The sequence below is a fragment of the Hetaerina americana genome, unplaced genomic scaffold (genome assembly GCF_022747635.1).
Source record: "Hetaerina americana unplaced genomic scaffold, ioHetAmer1.1.p SCAF_1, whole genome shotgun sequence".
NCBI lineage: Eukaryota > Metazoa > Arthropoda > Insecta > Odonata > Calopterygidae > Hetaerina > Hetaerina americana.
The window spans coordinates 64,220,872-64,235,579 of NW_027286069.1; the positions used below are offsets into that span (position 1 = coordinate 64,220,872).

The 14,708-nt window shown below is 40.4% G+C and overlaps 2 protein-coding genes across 5 annotated transcripts in view; one reads left to right on the top strand and one right to left on the bottom strand.

The window, feature by feature from the left end:
• Window positions 1–1,590: 1,590 nt before the first annotated feature.
• LOC139692447 (alpha-1-inhibitor 3-like) overlaps window positions 1,591–14,708 on the top strand; it is a 90,052-nt gene continuing 76,934 nt past the window's right edge. For 3 of the 4 annotated variants that reach the window (XM_071590669.1, XM_071590652.1, XM_071590662.1), the window contains exon 1: window positions 1,592–2,491. In XM_071590669.1, coding sequence (XP_071446770.1) covers window positions 2,331–2,491 — 161 coding nt within the window. In that variant the 5' untranslated portion in view covers window positions 1,592–2,330. Of the gene's footprint in view, window positions 2,492–14,708 lie in introns of all 4 variants that reach the window. The other variant, XM_071590676.1, reaches the window with a different exon arrangement.
• Window positions 12,227–14,029, bottom strand: LOC139689319 (uncharacterized). The gene has a single exon (XM_071586402.1). It carries the CDS (start codon window positions 14,027–14,029, stop codon window positions 12,227–12,229), a length of 1,803 nt encoding a protein of 600 aa, XP_071442503.1.

Here is a 14,708-nt window from a genome sequence, read left to right on the forward strand (position 1 = left end):
ATTAGTAAATTAATAGATAAACAATCCAATGAAAATGTCACCCGTGGCACAATTTCGGAGAAGGAAACGTCAGCAAAATACATCATTATGCAAACATTTCTGCATAATGTTGGCAGACAACCTTTTTAAATTATTCCTAATTTATGCCATTAGCAGTCAGCACCAATGAGATGCATATTTTTATCAAGCAAATATTTATGCGTCACTTCTCGCTTTTGGGGATGGTCAAAAATCCCCTTGGCGATAAAAACCTCTTTTACCGAGTAAATACTCTCGGTCGATGTCTGTTTATTTAGAGTTTCTTTGGGGTTTTGTTGGAGCGTATTGTCAACTATTCATGAAATCGATTTGTTTTATTCGGCTTTCTTATTTATTTCAATCTGTTTTCTTATTTTCTAGTCCGGTGTTACAAAAGAATGTTGGAGAATCATTCATGAAGATGGTGTTGCTTTGCAGATTGATGAACGCCCATAATTTAGTTATCTTCAGCATGAGTCAGAACGGACCACTGGAATTCCATTAATTATACTCCGAATAAGTCGAATGTCATTTTAGATATAATAATATCATATGAATGAATATTTATACATGTATGGTTAGTGTCTCAACCTTCTCCTCTGCTACACACCCTTGTGGCACTGTAGATGACCCCTTTATTAAAACACAGGCAGGTGTTACGGGGTTAGCGACTGGCGAAACTACGAATATTAGCACGAATATTCTTTAATCTATTTTAGATATATATTTAAAAGGGGTCTAGGCTAAAAAATATGAAGGAATAGGTACACTTACAAATTAATTTACCATTTATGCGCCTCATATTCTTCATTTCTATGGCTGTTCCAACGTCTTATAACATTTTGTATCGCAGTCGAATTCCTCCGCCGATAAATCCCTATTGCTTGACGCATATTTTAAATGCTGTCTAAATAAGTCAAAATACTCACAAGCCATCTTGAAATTCTTAAGACGGGACGACATATTCTCATTATAATATATTTTCCGTAATAGGTTTGGAGTGACCCCTAAGTACTTACTTGACTTGCTCCGAGCTTCTTAATTGCTTCCAAAGAGATAAATATAAGGTCTCATCGTACCCTTCCGCCACCATTGGGCCTTCTCCCACAGAGCCTTTCAGAAACTTCCTATTCTAGGCGTGTCCGTCGTTCATGAGGGCTGCTGGTCAAGCACTACCGAGGAAAATTATCCCCCTTGTTTTTCCACTCTTTCATTGTATTATTTCCCGTACATTCTGGCCTCACCACCCGTCAACGGGTCCCATTCTGAACCCCCAGCCCCAGACCTAGGACCCAGAAGTAGACGCATTGTCCCCGCTTTCCGCTGGGGCGTCGCCCGCCTCCACTGCCATCAGTCCCACCCTTTCCTGCGACTTCGCCCCACCACAAGGGACCCCAGTCACCCCACCCCCTCCTCTCCCCATGTGTTCGTTCACCATTCGCCACTTCGACCGGGGCGGGCGGGGGAGTGGGTGGTAGAGTGAAGGGGGAGGGACCAGAAATGTCTAAAGCCGCAGCGGGGAATGGGAGTTCACGGTTATCCTGAGGCGCCTCTCGCTCGGACCCTTCCCGTCTCAGACGGTTGAAAAGAGACCATCCGGTCGCCGCGGAAGCCAGCGCGAGGGAAAGAGAGAGAACCTCTATCCGCTTGCTCTCGTGTGCGCGCGCGGGTGAGTTCACGAGCGCTTGCTTGCCTATCAACCAGCTCCTTTGGTCTCGTACGATCTCCTCGAGATCCCTTCGCCCCCACCCCGGACTCGCCGCGCATAAGCAAAGAAGTTTGTGGAGGGGGGGAGAAGGGGGTCATGTCGGGAGTTTCACGCGCCCCCACCGCAACCAGCGGGACGCCCCGCCATCCCATCCCAACCACTCGACCAGTTGGGGAGCAGCAAGCCTGAGAAAACGACGACTCATTTCACAGGGAAACTTGGTCGGTAACAGCGGCTTCTCCCATCGACGAACTTTGCCCTGCAGTCTATCGAGGAAAATCTGGCGCCGCGAAGGTTTCCCATGGTCATTGTGCCCGAGAGTGAGGAAAAGGCAAAAATCCTTAACTTTTTCGTACGTGTGTTTCAAGTGTTGGCATTTTTTCCTTGGGAGGGGTTATAGTTTCTTTTCCTTCGGGGCTTGTGAACGCCGCGACTTCCCGAAAGGCCCTGTCAGAAAACAGCGTGTGGTCCGAGAGAGGGATGTATTAGTGAGGGCAAACCCGTCCGAAGGAACGTCTGAGAGTTTTGTCCTTGATTTTCTTCCGTCTTTTTCGCCGAGGATAGTTCCCAGAAAGTTGTGTGGGATATTCGAGTTGTGTTCAACATGGGGCGACGTGCCCTCGACTCTAGCTCGCCGCTTCGTTGGTTGGTGGCGGCTCTCTTCGTGGCCACCTTGGGGCACCAGACATTTGCAGAAGACGGGACAGCCGACGTGTCTAATGCTTCTCAGGCGATCGTAGTACCTCCTCCGAAAGAAAAAGCCAGGTAAGTTTCACACAGCGTTCTCGGAGCCATGGCAAAATTTGATCCAGATGCATGACAGGAATAAACATAGTTACTGTCTTCTCCAAGGAGGATTCTGAACAGTGAAAACAGATCTTCCGTAAATTTTTCCCCGCTAATTTGTGCGCCTTAGTTAGAGAATGTATTGCTTCTCGTTTCCCTGCCCCACTACCTTTTCTACGATATTTTTTTACGTTTTTATTTTTCTACGATTTTCGATTATATTTTTCTTTGGTATAATTATATGCTGGTTGTGTACTTGTTGACGATGATCATCGTTCGAGTCGCCTTATTGAATACTCCAATAAGTTAAAAGAGGTCAGAATGCATTCTACGAAACCTGGTGACCTTTCTGTAGGATTTTGGAGGCTTGTAGTTGTGCAATGTTATCGTTGCGTCTCGGAAGTCTACATGTCTTATTTCGCCAAGGAGGAGGGCAATGGGGCATTCCAGATGACATCACTATATTTTTAATTTAGTCTCAAGATCCGCATGAATCACCGACCGGTTTGGCAACGTGATGAACTGCTACAGTCAGCCTCTCCATCACCCACCAAAGAGATGTTAGCCAAGTGATAAGTCAACGAACATATTTCTCTGAATACCCAGTGTCGTTGGAGATGACAAGTCACTACAAACAGTGCATTCGTGGATAATTACAATTAAATTAGCATTTGTAATAATAGTCGGTGCATGCCGGAGCGGTGGTTTACGGACGTAATCGCCGGGAAACAAGTAAAGAGCATTTTGGAATGCACAAAATGTGAACGTTTACTTAATATTAATGCTAATTTGAACTGCCAGAAGAGGATGGTCTGTATGATTAGTTTGAAATGAAAATATCTTTCAGAAGCTGTCATTTAGGAGTAATATTTCCGACTCAGAATTAATGAATGTATGGTAAGTTCAAGGATGCGGATTGAGACCTTGAGCGGTGGATGCTATTTTAGTTGTCATGACCTCACCTCATCTTACGCATGCACCTAAATCATACTCTTTATCCTCGTCTCATTTGCTGGAAAGGTTATTGCTAGCTAACTGTTAGGGAATTTCAAACCCCCCCCCCCCCCCGTCAACTCTTCTTCCATTTAAACCGCATTAGATAGCGTGTATCCCTCTAAGAAACATGTGCTGATTGTTTTCTTGATTATACCTTTACGCAAATCACCGTATACCGTCATGAGTTCCCTCTATTGGGCAACGCACTGACACCATTGCATATGACTAGACAGTTGCTACGAATTGATTTGAAGATACGAATCTATTGAAGCCTAGCCAGACTTTACTTGCTTTCACAATCCCACCGACACAGGGTTGAATTTTCGAGGTAAGAGAAATATCTAAATAGGATGGAGTGTAGGAATAAAAAAGTTTCATGCATCGAGAAGATCTTTATAATTTTGGATGTGCTTCTTCCTCCCAATCTTTAGCAAATACTGGCCCGTTGTGAATTCACCGCAGCCCTGGCGGAGGCGGCGTTTGTAAAGACCGAGGCGGCCCCAGAGTTCGCCGCCCTCTCCCTACCTCCCCACCAAAACTTCTCCCACCCCGGAGATTATCATTTAGAGTAATAGACCCCCGCCCTATGGGATCCCCGACCAGTGCAGCAGAACAAGAGTGCCCGGGTGTCCGGGTTAGCCCACCCAACAGCGCTAGGGAGCCCTAATCGGATTCGCCATCTGCACTTTCTCCAGTTACATTTTTAATATGCTGCTTGTATATCGAATCCTCACGTTATCGGTGTCATCGCCGAACTGTATTGTGTGCGGCAAAGGGTAGCTTAACTTTTTAAGTGTTGTTTTGATAAACTTGGTAGCTATCTAGGTTGTTAGAGTAACCAGGTTGAGAGTAACTCACGGAGCAAAGGTTGAATTACCGATAAAATATCTTGCATAAATTAGAAGGATGTCTCTTTAGTGATGATACTGGAAATTTATTATTAGCTTCATTAATGCTCTATCTCTCTAAATAGTGGTAACCTACACTTCATATAGAGTACTGATTGTCTGATCTTTCATAACCTACTCCTTTTTCTTTCCATGTTATGTCATTTGCCTAGTTTTATTCTTAGGCATACCTTCCAACTTTTTCTGGTTGTTATTAGCTCTTTTCATCTTCCTCTAACAACTTTCCTCTTGGTTTTTCTATCTTCTTCAGATTTCATTGCCGGTTTTCAATGCTTTCTTGTCTTATTCCATTGGGCTGTTGACTCCTATTGTTTTGAATTTTTCTTCATTTCTCAAATGAATGTTTTTCTTACTTCTTTCCCTACTCTTACACCACTCCGTTAATAATTATAATCAATCTCATTTCCGTATGTTTACTAATCTCATTATTGACCTAAACAGTATTGAAAACTGTGTCAGTATTTAGATGGTCTATATAATATCATGAACGATGAATTATTTTATTTTCAAAACACTTACATCGTTTATTGCTGATGAAAGATTCGAAAACATACTTCCTAACTGATAAACCGAGACCAGCAAGGTGTGCGGCCAGGGGTGATCCCATACCACGCATGCAATATCAGAAAATATGCATTACTAAAATTCTTGCGACGAAATAAGGAAGTATATAATTCAAACCATGAAAATTATTTGTACAGACAGATGTATGTTAGGAAATACTCTGAAAAAATTCATCTAAATTTTTCCTGCAAGCTGCAACGAGGGCGGTTGGGGGGGAGGGGGGCAGTGACCCAACGGTCACTGGCTATTGGAGTAATTTCTTGTTGTCTGATTAATGGCATTCGGATTGATCATTTTGTCGTAAGACTTACTTATAGACAGAGCAAAAGAATAATGATTATCGGTGTTGCTCTAATCATGGGTCAATGCATTGGGACACCTACGTATATCTTTGAAACCATGATACGTGTGTTGTGATACCTACTTGTTCTCGAACCAATGATCAATTCATCAACAAAGCAAACGAAATGAAAAAAATATGTGATTCCGTTACCGATAAGTCCTGAAGTTACGCATATGTAGCATAAATAGAATGACAACATATTCGGCTTCTTAGACTAAATGAACTTTTTTCTCCTGGTGCGGTCGTTTGCAGCTATTCTGATCCCTATTCGGTGGCGGGAAATATTACCTAATAAATCTGCCGGTTCCACTCTTGGATCCCTCTTATTATATTTTGTTGGTGACGAAAAAGAATAAAACGAGATGGTGACAAAATAAGTCCTTTTTTAGCATACGGATTTTAAATAATCGAAGTCAGCTTTTACATTAAGTAAAAAAAGCCCGTGAGGCACTATTGATTTCTTATTTTACAATTTCTTAGATTTAAGGGGAAAGGTTTGCCTAAAATTCTCATCCTTTACTAAGGTCTTATTAAGGAATTGTTAAGGTCTGCCGAACTCTGATGTCTCAAGTTCATGGGTGTCTTGTATTCGTGGCGTATAGTGGACTACATCTACACAATACCCCGCAAGCCGTCATGGGGATGCAAGGACACATCACCCAATGCTCTACCCAACGACAGACCAAGGCAGCGAAAAAAATCCGGAAACCTTTTAATTGTGCACCATTAAACTATTTAACCAATCACTGTAATCGATTCTGGATGCCCCAGCATTCAGAATCGATTGCCGTGCTCAGAAGAGGACACAGTTCATGAATTCCATTTCCCTTCGTAAAAATTAAATGAATTCATGAAATTGCTTGAAAAAAGCAAGGCATGGAACATGACGTCAAGGCTCCCCGCATTATTGTTTCATTATTACTAGGGTAAACTGTTGATAATCGAGAAAATAGAAGCATGAAACATGTTGAAACGCACAAATTAATTCTATTGAATTATGGAACTTCACATGTCATGAGTTCCATCGGAAATTATATTTGTTTGTTCACAGTAATAACCATATGCCCGAAATGTTTCGCGTCACTAGTAAGTTGCATATTTCGGTGGCCAATTTTTTTCGATACGTATTTATTTATCCGCGTGTGATCCCTCGCTGTTGATACAGCAATGCGAGAATCATCTACATGGCCAAATATTTTGGCAATACGCGGACAAGTATTTTTGTTTTTTTAATGAGTATGTAATAGGGTTAACAGTCTGAATACTTGTATTTAAGTCCAACAACTGGGCCCATAACAATGTAGTAAATAAATGCCTAAGTTTTTTTTGGTAGGTGAATAACAGAGGCAAACCGTAGTCGAGTATAGCTGAGTAACTCTCTGGTACAAGTTCCATTCGGCACGAAGGGCTGTATTAGCAGAGAACGACCTCTTTTTGACCCTTGAGTTTCCAACTGATTAAGATAGCATGCTCACCTCTTCCCCTCCCGCAAATTCCAGGGCTTAGAGTACATTACACACACTCCTGTGCTGCTATTTCTTTCGAAATGCTCAAACGGCCATTAAGATATGTCATACACGAACAACAGAGGCTGGCAAACTTTACCAGCTGGAGCTACTGATAGGGACAAAAGGCCGTGCGTAAATGGTCTCATGCGCTTAAAACGACCGAGTTATGGCGAGTTCAGCTTAATACGACGCGCTGCGATGGGAGGAGGATTTAGGCTCATCACAAATAATCCTTTAATCACCGCAGTTCATTAAGAGAATATTGCTTGGCAGCTTAGCGTAAGAAACGGACGATGTTGCGGCAAGATATTACGATATTTCATGTTTTTCATTGTTTTGTTTCCAGTCATTTTCGGCAAATTTTATTTACGAGAGGTTTCTGCATATTTTACTTGTATTATGTGATCATTTAACTCGCGTGTGCCAGGATGTTGCTGCGACGGCGGCGGGAGTTGTGATAACATTTCACAGAAACAGGCATTGCCTTTTCAGTTAGGAATTGCCAGCGCAGTCTGAGAATCTTGAAGTAGGTTTGTACACTTTTCTATTCCTTTTAATACATCCGAGTGCACTGAAATTTCATCTTGGTATTGATGACACAACTAAACAAGGGTCTTGTCGGAAAATGCATTTTCACCCAGGCCAGAGAGAGCTGACGCTTGGAAAATTTAAAGCACGGGCTTTAATTTTTAATGCAACAGCAGCACTGAGTATTTATCATACATGGTTTGCTGAATTTAAAGTCAATTTCATTAAATAGCGGTCCATCTTTGTACAAAAGTGAGTATGGCTTCCCCCGTGGATCGTGTGATGGGAACTTCTAAAACCATTTGGTTAAGTTGGGACTCTTTGGAGGATAGGGGTTGAGAAAAAGGATAGAGCAGGACAAACGGAGTGAACTGCGCGGACAAAGAATGGTAAACAGTGGAAGTTAAATGAAAAAGCATATTTCGAATTGGTCAGCAAATATTAATCGGATGAGAATTTGAAGGCCGAGCTTCTCTTTCCCGAAACTGTAACAAATCGAGATATCGTGGAAGCATGAGCTTCCGCGTCTAGAAACCACATCGCAGAAAAGAAGGAAAGTGACGTACGTTCTTGTATTTAATTGCGTTGACTCGGGCATGATTTTGCGGAAGGCGAAAATTAAAGCTTTAAATAAATACAATATTCCAACATATAATTCCATTTATATAGTGGAAGAGTGTTATTATTTATAACGATATATATATTTCAGGCGAATGCGCATTTTCGTCTGATTATAACCTCTTCCGAATGCGATGGTTTCCGGTCCAACTATGTGGAAGTTCATGTTCATAAAAAAAGGAACGCACCCTGTCCATCTACTGAATTTTCTTAAGATTTGACAAGTTTCAACGCTCCACCGTCATTATCAGGTACCTGGATACCAGGATGGTACGAGGGTATGCGATAATGACCGTGAAGCGATGAAACTAATGGCACACAAATGAAGTTTAGTAGACGAATACAGAGCGTTCCTTTTTAATAAAAACCTTTTTCGTGTAGCGTTAGTGAAGTTTTTACATAAACAGTATATCTTTAAGCATAGAGTAGCATCGAAACATATTTAGGAAATATGCGAAGCCAGCAAAAAAATTAAATTTATTAGAAAAGTATTAGAGAAATGTTACGAGAATAATTAGTGCAATATTATCCTTCGCTAGTTAAGTCACATTTAGAATGTACTGCTAGTACTTTGGATTCTCATCAATAGGTTTGATTGCCGTATTTGGATCACGTATAGCGTAGGGGAACTAGATTTCTAAAATTTTGTTAAGATAAACTTAGGAGAGCATTTATATTATTAGAGGAACTACTAGAGGTTGGGAAACTCGAAGTTAAATTAAAGATTTAATTTCTTGCATAAAGCGATGATTTTGAAAATGTATTATTAGCCCTATCGTTTTACGGTAGGAAAGATCATGAAAATACGATTAGACGAGATGTCCTACTAGATTTCCCTGCGAAGTGTGGAACCACCGACAGATTTAAAAAGTCATATTTCCCACGAATGATATGGGGTTTGCATAACAATAAAAGACAGGGGAAAAAGTATTTTTTTCCTTCTAAGTAGCTTAGTATATTGTCATTTTTTATTCAACCTTTATTTTATTGTCTTTCTCGTTACTGGAAACTCATCGCGCATGAATAGGAAACCATTCCACTCTTAGATACCGAAATTCATGTACTTGCAGTTAACATTATCTCGATTGTTTGAACTATTTAACATATTTATTGGTAACTAAGAATGAAGAAAAACTTACTTTTGATGTTTTATGCGTGGTATTTCATAACTCACTGACATACGCCCTTGCGATGGCTTGCAGGGGTACCATGTAGAAGAAGGTATAAGGGGATGTGGCGAGGGATGATGGTGTACAATTACGGCGTACACAAATATTAGTTCATGAATGGATTTTAATATATATTAGCATATACATGTATATGAAAACACTCGTAAAACATACACCCATAAATTCCTTCTTTCAAAGCGTCTCTTCACCAATGTTTCCGATAGCTTACCAAATAGTGCCAACCATTCGATTTCCGAAATTAAAATCTCATATTTGGAATAGGACGTTTGCTGAAAAATATTTAGCCTAATCAATCCTTCAGGCCTGATCTAATTCCCGCTCGTATATTTAAGGAAAACCATAAACACCATAAACACAGTAATCAACCCGAAGGTCGGTTTAGTAGGTGATGGTAGAGATCACCCAGTACTAAGCCCTATATGGCGTGTGAAAATTCACGCATCAGGGTAGGGGGGCCAGTTCCTTTCCCTGTGCCGGTTATGGTTTCCCAGGAAGACCTGGTATCCGAAAATTCACTTCAGCTTGGGTGGAGCTGCAGGTGCCCAGAGTGCCTTGCCCGGGAATCGAACGCGGGACACTCTGGTCAGCAGTCCAACGCTCTACCCACTGGACTACTACGACCCATTTGAGGAAATAGGATCAAAAATTGCATCATATCTGAAAATCATATTTAAGAAATCACTAGTCGATGATAAGGTACCATAATATTTAGTTTGTGTGTCAGTTTATCGTAAGGGACTTGTCGAGCACTGTTGAAATCCGGAAATACGGACGGCATCCACGAGTGTATTCTCTTCTCCCGATTTCAGGATATTGTGAATAAAACACCCAGTTGTGTTCCGTGCCATTTGTCTAAACATCTGCTGGTTACGGTAGAATGCTCTCACTGTCGAGAAATTATATTAATTACATTGATATTTCCCAAGATTTTGCATGATATTTATGTCTTAGAAATCCGTCCGTAAAAATGGGGTTCTCTCTTCCGCCGCTTTAGGTTTATGTGAGCCAGCATCCACTCGCGAGGAACTGAGCATTTCTCTATCGACTTATTTGAAACTGTATCAATTACATAAGGTAAGATTTAATTCATGACGAAAAAGAGGGCTTATCTTCGGGTGATAGTAATGTAAAAACAAAGTTATTTGTTCCTACCGGACGGATCTAGTTGTCTATATGCTCGTGATTCTCGTAACAATGTTTATATCTACTACTTTATCAAGGGCAAAACCACTCCGTAGGTTATGAAACACCGACTATCCGAGATAAAAGATTCCGACCCCTCTGGTTTGGAAGGTTGGAGCGTCTCGCTGGGCTAACCCACTAACAGTAATGGTTTTAGTGACTCGAATTGCGCTAACAGGCTTGGCATGAAATGGCATATTCTGTAGCAAAATACAGGAGCAAAGTGCACAATGCAACAGTCACTGGCCAGGGAGGATTCTTAAGAATGGTTTGATAGTTAATTGCCGATTTTGCTATTCATATAGGCAATATGGAATTACTATATTAGTTTAACAAGTATAGGAATTATTGAGGAGTGGGGCGGAATCAAACGAGGAACGAGAATGAAGTTGTTGGTTAGGTTATTCACGTTACACTTACATAAATCTTACCTGTCAAATATTTTTACTTAATTCGAAGAAGTAAATAAAGTTTAAAGGCATTCGCATGCCGCTTATATCGCTAGGTCCTAGGAAAAGCTTCGCCGCAATTAGCATTGGCATTCTGTGGAAAATCACTTCATGTGCAATTAACTACTTTGGCCGGGTTTTAAAGTTCTCATGGAGTAAATTTATTCCATCAACTGGCGTGGTTAATTACACTTAAAAATTAAAACAGTGCTTTCATTCGCCATAGGGAATATGTCGAAATATAACCAAAGAAATACTTTAAAGCATAATTATATGCGTATGAAACGAAATTTCTGATTATTAAAGAAAATAAAAGGCTTAATAACCGTTAATAATTTAATTAAGTGCACTAGATTTCTTTTGTAAAATTCACGTTGGTCACTGCTAACTTTACCCTTGGCGTGTTCTAAGTACTAAGAATAAGACTAACATGTTTCTGCTTTAATCACTCAATGCCAAATGTGCTCTAATACCTAGTTTCCTCCTCCAGCTCGAGTCAGCAGATTTCGTGTTCAACAATGCGTCATTTTTCCAACATATTTTTTTTAGATTAACCTAAATAAAAGCAAAATATTTAGTCACTTGCTTCTGTATACTCGGGAAATTATTATGTTATTGTAAAAATAGACTAGTTCATTTTATCAAAAAGCAAAGCAAAAAGTAATTGTTCCTAAGGTAAATTACTTGTAAGTAAAATGTCATAAGAATAGCCTCTCCAATTGAAAATACGGCGTTGAATAATAGATCCGAATTTTAATTTCTACCGAACACAGAATTAAAACACCCATGCGGCTATCAGCAATCATCCGCAATGCCTTCAAACCAAAGCTGACAGGACCCCCGACGGTCCTTGGTTTTGAGTTAATAATCATCGTAAGAAATATTAAGTCACGTCAGAAAATCTACTTCCTGTTGTGACGTAATATTTGAGTAATTATATTCGCTTATCCATCGACCTTCGAACTCCTGTTGAACTTCCGAAAGGCCTCCGAAAATCTCCCTGATTTGCTATGTTTCTACAATAGCAGTACGATTTAATTTTGCGATAGATGGGGGTTTTGAGCCTTTGTCACTAATTCATCCTTCCGATCGACTACGCATAGCAAAGTATCCTCTCAGTCCGCCAATTTTCTTACTTCTTCGTCATCTTCACCATAATACTATCTGGATATTTCTAGCATGCCCCATAAGACAGCCCGCTGCAGGCGTTCAATTCACATTTTTGCATTAGCCATGCGGAGATCTCCCGTGTGTTATTAACTACGGCAGGAAATTTAAGCCTATTAATTCATTTTAAAAATGTATATCACCTGCCCCATTCATTACCTATTGTATGACGTTATACTGTTCTATGAAATGAGCTTTTTTTCTTTCCTCCTATCATTATGAGTCAATAGCTAACTAATAGATTGTAGAACAATTTTACTGTTATAGAAATAAATCTTTGCAAAAGCAATACTTTTTTAAATACACATCTGTAATGCAGTGCGATTGGTTACCATATCTATTAATACGATTTACGTCACCAGTTACACGTCCTCCATTTTTACTCCATGCATTCCTCTGAAGAAGTCCTTCCAATTGGACACCACCTGGAAAAAGCTCGATGGACACCCTAGTTTCTACCACAAAATCGATGGCTAAAGGCGAAGATGGCAGTAACAGCTGAGCACTCAATATTTTTTTGACACCCAACCGCGAACACTTGTAACCATCAGCAGATGCCTCGATCAAACCATTAATATGATCTTTCAGAGCTTCTGCTGCCTCCACCACTCTCCGCTCTTCAGTATCCAAATCTTTCTCGTCACCACATGGACAGTACATCCGAGGAATTCCTATTTCTAAACAAGTTCTATTTTTTGGCAACGTCCTCAGAGGAGACAATCCGACGGCACCCCAACGTCGAACTCGGGACACCGGGCCGAGATTGTCCATCGCGAAATCCATGAAGAGCTCGTACACGTCAAACCAACTCATCAACGTTTTCTCGTTCGACAGCATACCTTCATGCAAGTGAGTATGGGATTGGTGGAGTGACTCTGGGAGGGACACCGAGAAGAAGGGCAAGCGTTCCTCAATCCTTCCAATGTCCGAGACGCGAATACTATCGAAACGGTTTCCGTGGTCCCCCATGACGATGGTGACTGTGTCTTTGAGAACACCGCTGGACCACAGGCGGGCCAAGAAGGAAACTATATCGTTATCTGCAACCTGCACCGAGTTTAAGTAATCGTGGCTGAGAACCGAAAGGAAAGATAAGGCGAAGTAACTCACGTTTGACATCTTCCTGGCGAACTCCTCTGTGTAATTGAACATGTATTCATGAACAGGAAAATTACCGCCGCATCGTGAATCAGAGGATTGAAATAGTCCAAACTTCTCAAAGGCTAGCCAATAGGGACGCATATAGTAGTCGGTCGGTTTTCTGAAAAAGCCCTTTGCCAAGTAATTAAAAGCACTCATTTTAGGCATGTCTTCGGCAAACATAGTGACGTATCCTGCGCGGCTAAAATTTTTCCATACTAAAGGCACATTGTCGAAATTTTCGATCCGGGAACTTTTTGGTCCCCAAAAAGGAATTCCCTGCGGAACGTAGTCACCATAATCTTCGGGAGATCCAGCTAAACCCGAGAGAAACGACATGGTGTTGGGATACGTGTTATCACCAGTTTTTGTTAGTCCTTTAAATATGTAAGACTTGAGATTCTTCTCCAGAAAATTGTAAGTTTTAGGTAGTTGGTTTAAAAAGTTAATGCGGGATAATGAGTCAAATGTGAGGATGAGAATACTAGGCCCTGATTTGCGTGCATTCAGACCTTTGGATGCGGGGTAGGGGATTTGGGAATGAAACGTTCGGTGTATAATTTCAGCGTTGTCACTCTTACGGCATTCTGCCAATAAAAAGTCAGATTTTATAAGGGTTGTATTTTTGAACTCGACGGACCGACTTAATTTAACACTATCATCGTCGAATTCCACTCGTTCTATTTCTTTGTAGAAGCACCGTATATTCAAGTCATTCAATCCCAATGCAAGGATGCTGCTGCTGTTCCGATGGATGTAGCCTGCATTGTCCATGAAAGTCAAATACGGCTGTGTCTTTCCGCAGTTAATAGGTGGAAATGGTCGCATATATTTCAGAAAACGTGGATCATGGTCGTCATATTGGGGCATGATGCACTGGTTACCTCCACTTTGATGCCGGGATTCCCTCTCATACTCCTCCATGAAACGGTGATAAAACTTTGCTTCGACATAATATTGCTGCGCGTAGAAATATATTCCAATGATCCAGATGGTTATTAGTAGAAAAATACTGTTTTTTATCCCTATCCACCTCACGAAATTCGTTGCCTTCCACATCTTTAAGCCGAGTATTATCTTTCGCACGTTGTTTCCAGTCTGAAAAACAAAAATGAAGCATATAGATTTCAAAGTTACAAATTTCCCCCCAGCCGAGATACGCGATGGCAGTACCTCATAATGTATGTTGTTCTGTATCTTGTATGTTCAGTATCCACGATTTTACGTAAAAGCATACAATTTGAAATACCATATCCAGAATTACTTTAACTCTTCTTGGTTTTCAGTTAGTCGTGACAAGTTTTTGATAAAATAAATAAATTATTGTTATTTAATGTGAATAATGATTTTTACTCCTTTAATTAATTTAATTTATGTTGATTTCCTGATAATTTACAAAGACCATGAGTGTCACGACATAAAATGTGTTAAATGGGAACAAATTATTAATGAATCAATATCACATTTCTGATGAACAAAATGAAAACTACCTTTTATCCATAAGGATACTTACAAAAGTAAATGCATAAAATATTGAAGTAGCTATTTAATACATTTTTAAAAGTTACATATTTATTTTTTACCATGATATATGTAACACACC

Coding starts and splice junctions, on each gene's coding strand:
- LOC139689319 (XM_071586402.1), bottom strand. CDS start 14,029: ATGGAGGAGTATGAGAGGGAATCCCGGCATCAAAGTGGAGGTAACCAG.